Source organism: Cetorhinus maximus, chromosome 28, assembly GCF_964194155.1.
Source record: "Cetorhinus maximus chromosome 28, sCetMax3.hap1.1, whole genome shotgun sequence".
In the NCBI taxonomy this organism is placed as follows: domain Eukaryota; kingdom Metazoa; phylum Chordata; class Chondrichthyes; order Lamniformes; family Cetorhinidae; genus Cetorhinus; species Cetorhinus maximus.
This window is the reverse complement of record NC_135906.1, coordinates 7,813,401-7,827,641: the sequence shown is the minus strand read 5'-3', so window position 1 is coordinate 7,827,641 and position 14,241 is coordinate 7,813,401. Positions and strand designations below refer to the sequence as shown.

The 14,241-nt window shown below is 48.3% G+C and overlaps 1 protein-coding gene across 1 annotated transcript in view; it reads right to left on the bottom strand.

The window, feature by feature from the left end:
- The window catches only part of LOC144668792 (rho GTPase-activating protein SYDE1-like), an 80,826-nt gene that overhangs the window by 19,030 nt on the left and 47,555 nt on the right, over positions 1-14,241 (bottom strand). The window contains exon 4 of the mRNA XM_078531142.1: positions 961-1,190. Coding sequence (XP_078387268.1) covers positions 961-1,190 — 230 coding nt within the window. The remainder of the gene's footprint in view (positions 1-960; positions 1,191-14,241) is intronic.

Sequence of the window (14,241 nt, the reverse complement as noted above, 5' to 3'; positions counted from 1 at the left end):
TAAAGTATTTTGCACAACTTGTTCTTACAGCTTTTTTCAGTGTTTATTCACAGTTAATGGTTTATTATATTTTAACAATAGAATTATTTATTTTTGAGTTTTGGTTCAACTCTGGGTCCTGGTGCTTTGTTGGTTAGAGTGTAAGTGCTGCAGTGCTGCCACCTGCCCTTAGAGGGAGCTCTCACTAGCACAATCTCCAACAGATCACCAACCATCTCCACCACCCCAGATGATTCACCCTTTGCCCTGGCTCCAGCTCTCAGCCCCACTGCCCAGCTCTACCCCAATCCCCCAGCACCGAGAACCCACACTCCCGGGCCTCACCCCACCCCCCCACTGCCCTGGGCCCCAGGCACTGTACCCACTGGCCCAGCACAATCCCACACCCTTGATTCTCCAAATCACATCTTCCACACCTTAGCAAGAAGCAGCCACGCACCCACCCCCCCAACCCCCAGAGCCCTCCTGCTCCCCAAATCCCCTCTGCCTCAGCCTCCCCCACCCCAGTAGGTCAGTCTCAGCAACCTCCTCCATCCCTCTCCAACACTGAAGGAAACTTCTGCCCCACATCCACCCCCACCACGCCTCACAGTCTCTTCCCCCACTCCATCTCCACAATCCCCACCCTCGCGGGGAACTCCTGCTTTATCAAATCCCGGGACAGCCCACACCTTAACCCCCCATGCTCTTGGCCTTACCCCGCCTCTACCTACACGTTCTCCTCCTCTACTTCCCCCCACCCCCCACTCCACATCGCAATCCCGAACACGGTCTTCAGCAAACTCGGAATCCCGCCTTCACCGTCTCTGCCGCATTCCCTCGTCCCTTCCATAATCCTCAAGTCCCCTCTTTCCGACTGTGTTCTGGTTCCCTCCTGTCTCCCACCCCCCCACCCCCCAACCGAGGATCCACCCTTCAGGGGAAGGGGCCTTCTCAGCGCCAGGGACACGCGAGCCTCACCTTTAGGCCCCGTTTCTCAATCTCGGAGACGCACTTCTGGATCAGCAGCGGGACGGGGGCTCCGGAATTCTCCCGCTCCACCAACTCGTTGAGCTCCATCCTGAAGACCCTGGGCTCCTGCTGATCCTCGGCACAGCACAGGGGGACTTCCCACAGCTCCACCAGCGACACCTTCAGGTAGAGGACCCCCCGAGGCTCCAGCTTCATGGCCAGCTGGTGTGTGCGGGCACCTTAAACAGGGGACACGAGACACATTAGTGGTGGGTAACCTGCTTCTGGGGTCGGTTTTCCCGCATTCGGGGGGGGTGGGAAAGGTTGTGGCCGTGTGAAATATATCCAGGATACCCGTCCGGCTCAGCAGCCAGTGAGTCAACGCTTCCCAGTTTCACTGGCTCTCAGGATCCGCGAGATGCCGGGGAGGTCAAATTTATTGTCCGTCTCTGACTTCCCTGAGGAAGGCAGGAACAGGTGGAGGCCATTCAGCCCCTCAAGTCTGTCCCCCCCATTCAATTAGATCACAGGTGATCAGTACCTCAGCTCCATGAATCCGCCTTTGATCCCTATCGCTTGATATCCTTACTCAACAGGAATTTAGTGCAACCTCAGTCTTGAATGCTCCAATTCACTGACAGCCTTGTGGGGGGGGAAGAGCTTCCCAAGGTTTCCTCTGGATTTCCTGATTTCTCTCCTGAATGAGCTGGCTCCAATTTTAAGGTTATTTCACCCCTGCTCCCGATTCCCTGACCAACGGGGATAATTATTTCTCCATGGACACCCTGTACAATCCTTCTCACGTTTTAAACACCTCAATCAGGTCACCCTTCATCTTCGAGGAGGGTAATATTTACAGTGTTAGGGTCTGCGGTAGCTACCTACTCGGGCCAAGTGGTTTCAGTTGCCAGTGGGAGTGTTCGGAGAGTCCTACCTTTATAGGAATTGAATCACTCCATCCCATATCCATTTGTATCATGATATAACCCCGGATGGAGGGGGTGCAGGGTAGGGGGCCATGTCTAACACTAAAATACCCCCAGATCATGACCTGATTTACTCCCACGTTTTATTTATTCATTCACAGGATGTGGGCGTTGCTGGCTAGGCCAACATTTATTGCCCATCCCTAATTGCCCTTGAGAAGGTGGTGGGTGAGCTGCCTTCTTGAACCGCTGCAGTCCATGTGGTGTAGGTACACCCACAGTGCTGTTAGGGAGGGAGTTCCAGGATTTTGACCCAGTGACAGTGAAGGAACGGCGATATATTTCCAAGTCAGGATGGTGAGTGACTTGGAGGGGAACTTCCAGGTGCTGGTGTTCCCGTGAACCTGCTGCCTTTGTCTTTCTAGATGGTAGAAGACACGGGTTTGGAAGATGCTGTCACAGGAGCCTTGATGAGTTGTTGCAATGCATTAGGGAGGCAGTAGCGATGTCACTGGACTAGTAATCCAGAGGCCCAGGCTAATGCTCTGGGGACATGGGTTCAAATCCCACCACGGCTGCTGGTGGAATTTAAATTCAATTAATAAATCTGTTACTGAAAACTAGTCTCAGTAATGGTGACCATGAAACCATCAGCGATTGTTGTAAAAACCCATCTGATTCACTAACGTCCTTTAGGGAAGGAAATCTGCCATCCTTACCTGGTCTGGCCTACATGTGACTCCAGACCCACAGCAATGTGGTTGACTCTTAACTGCCCTTTGAAATGGACTAGCAAGCCACTCAGTTATAGCAAACTGCTACGTAGTCCAAAAAAAAAGGAATGAAAGTAGACAGACCACTCGGCATCGACCTAGGCACCAGAAATGACAATGGCAATCTCAGCCCTGTTGACCCTGCAGAGTCCTCCTTACTAACATCTGGGGGCTAGTGCCAAAATTGGGAGAGCTGTCTCCCAGACTAGTCATGCAACAGCCTGACATATTTATACTCACAGAATCATACCTTACAGATAATGTCCCAGACACCATCATCACCATCCCTGGGTATGTCCTGTCTCACCGGCAGGACAGGCCCAGCAGAGGTGACGGCACAGTGGTATACAGTCAGGAGGGAGTTTCCCTGGGAGTCTTCAACATTGACTCCGGACCCCATGAAGTCTCATGGCATCAGGTCAAACATGGGTAAGGAAACCTGCTGATTACCACGTACCACCCTCCCTCAGCTGATGAGTCAGTGCTCCTCCATGTTGAACACCACTTGGAGGAAGCACTGAGGGTGACAAGGGCACAGAATGTACTCTGGGTGGGGGACTTCAATGTCCATCGCCAAGAGTGGTTCGGTAGCACCACTACTGACCAAGCTGGCCGAGTCCTAAAGGACATAGCTGCTGGACTGCGTCTGTGGCAGGTGGTGAGGGAACCAAGAGGGAAAAACATACTTGACCTCATCCTCACCAACCTACCTGCTGCAGATGCCTCTGTCCATGACAGTCGGTAGGAGTGACCACCGCACAGTCATTGTGGAGACAAAGTTCCATCTTCACATTGAGGATACCCTCCATTGTGTTGTGTGGCTCTATCACTGTGCTAAATGGGATAGATTCTGAACAGATCTAGCGACTTAAAACCAGGCATCGATGGAGGTGCTGTGGGCCATCAGCAGCAGCAGAATTGTACTCGAACACAATCTGTAACCTCATGGCCTGGCATATCCCCCACTCTACCATTACCATCAAACCAGGGGATCAACTGGTTCAATGAAGAGTGCAGGAGGGCATGCCAGGCAGAACCAGGCATACCTAAAAATGAGGTGTCAGCCTGGTGAAGCTACAATACAGGACTACTTGTGTGACAAACAGCATAAGCAGCAAGTAATAGACAGAGCATCTGCAACAATATTCAGCCAAAAGTGTCGGGTGGACGATCCAACTCGGCCTCCTCCGGAGGTCCCCAGCATCACAGATGCCAGTCTTCAGCCGACTTGATTCACTCCACGTGATATCAAGAAATGGCTAAAGGCATTGGATACTGCAAAGGCTACGGGTCCTGACAACATTCTGGCAATAGTGCTGAAGACTTGTGCTCCAGAACTTGCCAGGCCCCTAGCCAAGCTGTTCCAGTACAGCTGCTGGCATCTACCCGGCTATATGGAAAATTGCCCAGCTATGCCATATACACAAAAAGCGGGACAAATCTAACCCGGCCAATTGCCGCAACATCAGTCTACTCTCGCTGATCAGTAAAGCGATAGAAGGGGTCATCGACAGTGCTGTCAAGCGGCATTTGCTCAGAATTAACCTGATCGCTGATGCTCAGTTTGGGTTCCACCTGGGCCACTCAGCTCCTGACCTCATTACAGCCTTGGTTCAAACATGGACAAAAGAACTGAACTCAAGAGGGGAGATTAGAATGACTGCCCTTGACATCAAGGCTACATTTGACTGAGTGTGACATCAAGGAGCCCGAGCAAAACTGGAGTCAATGGGAATCGGGGAAAACTCTCCACTGCTTAGAGTCATACCTAGCACAAAGGGAGATGGTTGTTGGGGAGCAATCATCTCAGTCCCAGCATACCACTGTAGGAGTTCCTCAGGATAGTGTCCTAGACCCAACCATCTTCAGCTGCTTCATCAATGACCTTCCTTCCATCATAAGGTCAGAAGTGGGGATGTTTGCTGATGATTGCACAATGATCAGCATCATTCGTGACTCCTCAGATACTGAAGCAGCCCGTACCCATATGCAGCAAGAGTGGGCAATGACCATTTTGAATGAGTCTAATCATCACCCCTTGACAATCAATGGCATTACCATCGCTGAATTATCAACATCCTGGGGCTTACCATTGACCAGAAACTGAACTGGACTAGCCATATAAATACTGTGGCTACAAGAGCAGGTCAGGGGCTGGGAATTCTGCAGTGAGTAACTCACCTCCTGACTCCTCAAAGCCTGTCCACCACCTACAAGGCACAAGTCAGGAGTGTGATGGAATACTCCCCACTTGCCTGGATGAGTGCAGCTCCCACAACACTCAAGAAGCTTGACACCTTCCAGGACAAAGCAGCCCCGCTCGATTGGCACCCCATCCACCACCTTCAACATTCACTCCCCACAAAACCGAATCACAGTAGCAGCAGTGTGTACCATCTACAAGATGTGCTGCAGCAACTCACCAAGGCTCCTTCGACAGCACCTTCCAAACCCACGACCACTACCATCTAGAAGGACAAGGGCAGCAGACACATGGGAACACCACCACCTGGAAGTTCCCCTCCAAGCCACTCACCATCCTGACTTGGAAATATATCACCGTTCCTTCACTGTCGCTGGGTCAAAATCCTAGAACTCACTCTCTAACAGCACTGTGGGTGTACCTACATCACATGGACTGCAGCGGTTCAAGAAGGCAGCTCACCACCACCTTCTCAAGGGCAATTAGGGATGAACAATAAATGCTGGTCTAGCCAGCGAAACCAACATCCCGTGAAAGAATGAATAAAAAAGTCTTGCAGATGGTAAACACTGTTACCACCGATCGCTGGTGATGGAGGGAGCGGTGGTGGATGGGGTTCTGATCAAGCAGGGCTGCTTTGTCCTTTCGCCTTTATCCCATGTGCAGATGCAGGAAAAAAAAACTGGAATATAAAGCTCATCTGATCAATGGTGATCATGAAACTATCACTGATTGTTGTAAAAACCCATCTGGTTCACTAATGTCCTTTAGGGAGGGAAATCTGCCGTCCTTACCCAGTCTGACCTACATGTGACTCCAGACCCACAGCAATGTGATTGACTCTTAACTGCCCTCTGCAATGGCCTAGCAAGCCACTCAGTTCAAGGGCAATTAGGAATGGGCAACAAATGCTGGCCTTGGCAGCGATGCCCACATCTCACGAAAGAATAAAAAGAAAAAAATGTGTTTCCGTGATCTCCCCTAAAGGCAGACGAGTGAGGCCAAACTGGCTGCAAATCTTTAAATCGTGGTTCAGTGGGCAGCACTCGCCTCTCTGAATGTGGTTCAAGTGCCCACTCGGGAGACTTCGCCGCATGACTGCAGCGCAGTACCGAGGGAGTCTGCCTTCTCAAGTGAATGTGAAAGATCCCATGGCACAGTTTTAAGGAAGAGTAGGGGAGTTCTCCCTGGGCATCCTGACCAACACTTATCCCTCAATCAAGAAAAAATCAGAAAAAGACATAACCTGGGCATCGCTGTTCATGGGATCCTGCTGTGCGCAAATTGGCGGCCTAGCACCGTACAGGGTAACCGTGACTGAACTTCAAAAGACAATTCGATAGCTGCAAAGTTGCCCGGGATAACCTGAGGCTATAGGAATACAGATTTTTCTTTTACGTTACTTGGTATTCCCATGTCATCCAATAAGATGACACAGACCCAGATATCCGCGGCACTTCTAGTTAAGGTCGGTTGGGTTAAGACCCTCGGGGGTGGGGGGATCGTGCTGCATGTGCTCAGTGCCACAGGGAAGTACCTCGGCGGGTTTGTAGCTGTTTGTTTCTGAAGATTTCGGTACATCAGGGCTGTGGAAGCAGGGCCCAACTCCACTTGGGTCAGCGCTCACTCCTGGCCAGACGCGGAATAAAGCTCCCACCAGCCGAATCCAGAGAGGAGCAACCACCCCCCCGCCAACCCTGAGCCACCCACCCTGGCTTGTAGCACACAGGCAGTCTCCACTTCACCCGACACCCAAATCCTGAGAACGAAACGATAAGCGTGCTATAATTCCAGGAAGTTTAGATCCATCGGTCCGGTATTCGTTTAGGATTGAGCCGAAAGTCCGCAAACTCCTTCCGTTGCAGGGATGGCGCAACCCTCCCCCCCCCACAAAACACAGGGGCAAGATATCTGGGGCGGGAGAAGAGCCGGCCAGAAAAAAAACGTGCTCCAGGCAACGTGAAAACGAGGACGACTGTCAAGCATCCTTTTCCTGAGGACCTGGGATCACCTCACCGTTGTATCAATAGCCAGGCTGAATATTTAACCCGCATTCAAGGAAGCATTCTCAAACCTTTGACAGTGTAATAAACTAGACTGGAGGCCTCCCTGGGCTGGGTTTATTTTTTTTCTTCTGTGTTTGTGTGTATGTGGTCACATTCCCAGAACTGAATGTGCTCTGTTGACGCTCACAATTCCACCCATTGACTGTGGGCTGCTTTCAATTAGATGTTTCCTCCTAGTTGTGCCGAAGTTGGTGCTGGTTACATAAATCGGATGCCAACGCGAGCTGACCAGTGACGGGTTTGGTTCCGACACCCACAGCACCACTTCCCTGGACAGAGGAGAGCAGGGGTTGGAGAACAGTGGAGGGGGGAAGAGGTCGATCCCTTCCTAATCCCAAACTTGCCGACATTCCTGTCAGCCATCCTTCCCAGCTGTGTGACGGAGAGTGACATGAGTCTCACGCTTGCCAGGGCACCTCCTGAGGCTGCTCCAGAGGCCCAGCCTCGAACACTTGGGCCTGGCTGAGCCTGGACCTCATGCTGGAAGGTTGGCAGGCTTGGATGATGGATGGCCGGGTCGAGACAGCCCAAATCCTGAAAGATTTCTAACAGATGTGTAACTCGAGGCGTTGCCAAAAGATGCCCTCATTTGCTCCAGTGAGTCTTTATATGGATGATACCCAAGAAACACAAGAGGCCTGCTGAATGCTCACCTCTTTCCTTCACCACCCCTCCTGCAACAACTCAATACAAATGTAACATATAGAGGCACTAAAAGACCCACTAATCAGCATTTATTAACTTCTCAATACCTCCAGGAGTAATAAACACATACCATCTATCAATCTCCACACTGAAGTCTCACTGGCACAGAAGCCCATACAAAGACACTCTCAAAACTTGGCAGCACATTAAAGATAGTCATTTGGAGGCAATACTTGCAACTCCAGACTCTGTTCATGGCTTTCCTAACGCCTATTTTCAGAACTTTTTCCAACACTTCAGTTAGATTCCAGGCTGTTAATCTCACGGGTCATCCAACAAAGTAAATTTGCTCCATAAATCTCTCAAACTGGGTACCCATGAGGCGCTGTGGGCCATCAGCAGCAGCAGAATTGAATTAAACTACAGCCTGTAACCTCGCGGCCCGGTATATCCCTCACACCATCACCATCAAGCCAGGGGTTCAACCCTGGTTCAATGAGGGTGCAGGAGGGCATGCCAAGAGCAGTACCAGGCATACCTAAAAATGAGGTGCCAACCTGGTGAAGCTACACAGGGTTACTTGCGTGCCAAACAGCGAAGGAAAGCAGTATGCAATAGAGAGCGCTAAGCGATCCCACAACCAACGACGGATCAGATCTAAGCTCTGCAGTCCTGCCACATCCAGTTGAGAGTGGTGGTGGACAATTAAACAACTAACCAGAAATGGAGGCTCCAAAAATATCCCCATCCTCAGTGATGGGAGAGCCCAGTGCATCAGTGCATGAGACAAGGCTGAAGCATTTGCAACCATCTTTAGTCAGGAGTGCTGAGTGTATGATCCATCTCAGCCTCCTGCGGAGGTCCCCACCGGTCTTCAGCCAATTCAGTTTACACCACGTGATATCAAGAAAGAGCTGAAGGCACTGGATACTGCAAAGGCTATGGGCCCTGATATCATTCCAGCAATTGCACTGAAGACTTGTGCTCCGGAACTAGCTACGCCTTAGCCAAACTGTTCCAGTACTGTGACAACGCTGGCCTCTACCCGGCTATGTGGAAAATTGCCCAGGTATGTCCTGTACACAAAAAGCAGGACAAATCCAACCTGGCCAATTAACACCCCATCAGTCTATCTGAATCAAAAGGGGTTGGCGACAGCACTATCAAGTGGCACTTACACAAAAATAACCTGCTCACTGACGCTCAGTTTGGGTTCTGCTAAGGTCACTCAGCTCCTGACCAAATACAGGCTTGGCCCCACTTAATTGTCAAAAGAACTGAATTCCAGAGGTAAGGTGAGAGTGACTGCTCTTGACACCAAGACAGCATTTGACCGAGTGCGGCATTAAGGAGCCCTCGAGTAAAATTAAAGTCAATGGGAATCGGGGGAAAACTCTCCGCTGGTTGGAGTCATACCTAGCCAGCTGCTTCATCCATGACCTTCCTTCTATCATAAGGTCAGAAGTGGGGATGTTGTTGATGGTTGCACAACGTTCAGCACCATTCGTGACTCCTCAGATAATGAAGTAGTCCATGACCTGGGCTGACAAGTGGCAAGTAATATTCGCACCACACAAGTGCCAGGCAATGACCATCAACAACAAGAGAGAATCTAACCATCGCCCCTTGACATTCAATGGCATTACCATCACTGAATTCCCCACTATCAACATCCTGGGGTTACCATTGACCAGAAACTGAACTAGACTAGCCATATAAACACTGTGGCTACAAGAGCAGGTCAGAGGCTGGGAATCCTGCAGCAAGTAACTCACCTCCCGACTCCCCAAAGCCTGTCCACCATCTACAAGGCACAAATCAGGAGTGTGATAGAATATGCTCTGGATGATTGTAGCTCCAACAACACTCAAGAAGCTCGACACCATCCAGGACAAAGCAGCCCACCTGATGAACATCCCATCCGCCGCTTTAAATATTCACTCCCTCTACCACCGACGCACAATGGCAGCCGTGTGTACCATCCACAAGATGCACTGCAGGACCTCACCAAGGCTCCTTCGACAGCACCTTCCAAACATGCAACCTCTACCACCCAGAAGGACAAGGGCAGCAGACGCATGGGAACACCACCACCTGGAAGTTCCCCTCCAAGCCACACACCATCCTGACTTGGAAATATATCGCTGTTCCTTCACTGTCGCTGGGTCAAAATCCCAGAACACCCTGCCTAACAGCACCGTGGGTGGGGCTCACAACCACCTACTCAAGGGCAATTAGGGATGGGCAATAAATACTGTCTGAGCCAGTGACGTTCATATTCCAAGAATTAATTTTAAAAGATATCTAATCATGAGATTACAATCTGTAAATCACACATACTACCCATGGAGATTCCAGTCCGCAACAATACATACCCTCTGGGGATCAAATACTGATTGTGGGGTACTCACCCCTCCCCCACTATAAATACTGCTTGAGGACTACCCCCAAAAATACTGACTGGGGAATACCACCTATAAATACTGCCTGGGGAATACCCTCTATGTGTACCGGCTGGGGAATACCCTTTAAAATTTTACTGGGGAATAATCCTATAAATACTGACTGGGGAATATCCGCTATAAATAATGCTGGGAGAATACTCCCTATGTATACTGACTGGAAAATAACACTATAAATAATGCTGGGAGAATACCCCCTATGTATACTGACTGGGGAATACCACTATAAATAATGCTGGGAGAATACCCCCTATGTATACTGACTGGAAAATACCACTATAAATAATGCTGGGAGAATACCCCCTATGTATACTGACTGGGGAATACCACTATAAATAATGCTGGGAGAATACCCCCTATGTATACTGACTGGGGAATACCACTACAAATAATGCTGGGAGAATACCCCCTATGTATACTGACTGGGGAATACCACTACAAATAATGCTGGGAGAATACCCCCTATGTATACTGACTGGGGAATACCACTATAAATAATGCTGGGAGGATACCCACTATGTACACTCACTGGGGAATACCCTTTAAAAATTCACTGGGTTGGGGGGTGGGGGGTAACCCTATAAATACTGCCTGGGGAATACCCCTATGAACAAAAAATGCTGGAAAAACTCAGCAGGTTTGACAGCATCTGTGGAGAGAAAGACAGAGTTAACAGTTCAAGTCCGTGTGACTCTTCATCAGAGCGCAAAGGCATACGGACTTGAAACGTTAACTCTGTCTTTCTCTCCACAGATGCTGTCAGACCTGCTGAGTTTTTCCAGCATTTTTATTTTTGTTTCAGATTTCCAGCATCCGCAGTATTTTGCCTTTATTTTAATATCCCTATAAATACTGACTGGGGAATACCCCCTATAAATACTGACTGGGGAATATCCCCTATAAATACTGACTGGGGAATACCCCCTATAAACACTGACTGGGGAATTCCCCCTATAAATACTGACTGGGGAATACCCCCTATAAACACTGACTGGGGAATATCCCCTATAAATACTGACTGGGGAATACCCCCTATAAATACTGACTGGGGAACTCCCCCTATAAATACTGACTGGGGAATACCCCCTATAAATACTGACTGGGGAATACCTCCTCTAAATACTGATTGTGGACTAACCCCTATAAGGAGTAATTGGGGAATACCCTTTTTAATATTGACTGGGAACTACCCCCTACAAATACTGACTGGGGAATGCCCTTATGAATACTGACTGGGGAAGACCTCCTATAAATACTGAATGGGGAACTACCCCCTATAAATACTGACTGGGGATTACCCCTATAATTACTTATAGGGGGAATACCCCTATAAAAACTGACTGGGGAATACCCCTTATAAACACTGGCTGTGGAATACTAGCTATAAATATGGACTGGGGATACCCCCTGAAAATACTCACTGGGGAATACCCCCTAAAAATACTGACTGGGGAATACCCCCTAAAAATACTGACTGGGAAATACCTCTGTAAATACTGACTGGGGAACACACCTATAAATATTCACTGGGGAACACCCTATAAAAACTGACTGGGGTATATCGCTATGAATACTGCTGATGGAATAGCCCAAAAAATACTTACCGGGGAATACCCCTATAAATACTGGCTGGGAATACCACTATAAAAAATGACTTGGGAATATCCCCATAAATACTCATTGAGGAATACCCCTACGAATACTGACTGGGGAATAACCCTATGAATACTGGATGGGGAAGACCCCCTATCAATACTGAACAGGGAACTACCTCTATAATTACTTACGGGGGAATATCCCTATAAAAACTGCCTGGGGAATACCCCTATAAGCACTTACTGGGGAATAACATTATGAATACTGGCTGGGCAATACGACTATGAATACTAACTTGGCAATAGCCCCTATAAATACTGACTGGGGAATACCTCCTATAAATACTGACTGGGGAATACCCCCTATATATACTGACTGGGGACTACCCGCTATGAATACTGACCGGGGACTACGCCTATTAATTATTACTGGGAAATGCTCCCTATAAATACTGACTGGGAAATACTCCTAAGAATACTGACAGAGAAATGCCCCTATAAATACTCATTTGGGGATGCCCCCATAAGTACTGGCTGGGGCTGCTCCTATGAATACTGGCTGGGGAATACCCCTACGAATACTAGCTGGGGAATAACCCTATGAATACTGGCTGCGGACTTCCCCAATAAAAACTGACTGGGGAATACCCCCATAAATACTCCCTGAGGAATAGCCCTAGGTATACTGACTGGGGAATAACCGTATGAATATTCACTGGGGAATGCCCCTATAAATACTTAATGGGGACACCCCTATGAAAACTGACTGGGGAATGCCCCCTATAAATACTCATTGAGGAACACCCCTGAAAATACTGTGTGGGGAAAATCCCTGTAAAGACTGGGGAATATCCATATAAATACCGACTGAGGAATACCTGTATAAATGCTGATTGGAGAATACCCCTATAAATACTTACTTGGGAATACTGCTATAAATACTCAATGGGGAATACCCCTAATAATACTGACTGGGGAACACCCCTATTAATACTGACTGGGAAATATCCCTATAATACTAACTGGGAAACATTCCTATAAATACTCACTGTGGAATAATCCTATAAAACTGAGTGGGGAAAACCCATTCTAAAATCCTGACTGGGGAATGAATATACCTATAAATAATCATTGGGGAATACACCTATAAATACTGACTGAGAAGTACCCCTAGAAAAATGACTGGGAAATATCCCTATAATTACTCACTGGCAAATACCCCTATAAATACCGACAGGGAAATAACCCTCTGAATACTCACTGCAGAATACCCCTATAAATAGTGACTGGGGAATATCCCTATAAATACTAATTGGGGAATACTCATACGAATACTCACTGGGGAATACCCCTATAAATACTCATTGGGGAATACCCCTATAAATACTCATTGGGGAATGCACCTATAAATACTCACTGGGGAATAATCCCTATAAATACTGACTGGGGAATACTCCTATAAATAATCACAGGGGAATACTCCCATATTTACTCGCTGTGGAACACACCTTATAAATACTGAATGTAGAATACACCTATAAATATTTACAGGGCAATACCCCATATAAATACTGACTGGGGAATGCCCCTATGAATACTGACTGGGGAATACCCCCTATAAATACTCATTAAGGAATACACCTATAAGCACTCATTAGGGAATATCCCTGTAAATACTCACTGGGGAATACTCCTATAAATATCCACTGGGGAATACCCCCTATAAATACTCACTGGGGAATTCCCCTATAAATACTCAGTGGGGGATACCCCTATAAATACTCACTGGGAAGTATTCCTATAAATACTGACTGGGGAACACCCCTATAAATATTCACTGGGGAATACGCCTGTAAATACTCACTGGGGAATACGCCCGTAAATACTCACTGGGGAATACGCCTGTAAATACTCACTGGGGAATACGCCTGTAAATACTCACTGGGGAATACGCCTGTAAATACTCACTGGGGAATACGCCTATAAATACTCACTGGGGAATACGCCTATAAATACTCACTGGGGAATACTCCTGTAAATACTCACTGGGGAATACTCCTGTAAATACTCGCTGGGGAATACTCCTGTAAATACTCGCTGGGGAATACTCCTGTAAATACTCACTGCGGAACCCCCCTATGAATTATATCTGGGGGTTGTTCTCTATTAAACACTGGTGTTCTTGTTGAAGACACATTCAGTCACTGCAAACAACATATGCTGTTGTTACTGCCCCATATCTACGAGGCTGCGGAGAGGTCATGCACACAACAGCTGTTCGTTTCAAGGAGGAAGTTGCATCTTGATCCTTTACCCTGAATGGAGTAAACAGGACTTGGCAATCAGAGCGCTTCCTCCCAGAGAAACACCAGGGTTACGACCAGCAGTCACACCGGCCACAACGACATTTCGAAGCCAAATCGAGAGCAGCAACAAGGTGTCGCAGTGCAAACTTCCTCCAAAATTATTTTGGAGCAGAAGGAATTGATATTAGTTCCCTTCCCACAGCCTGGTCAGGACGTAATGGACATGTTCACTCCTCCCCAGTAACCCATCGCAAACAACCGCCCTGAGTTCAAGTGCTGGAGGGTAGCAGCCTGTGAGAGAATACGAGCACAGG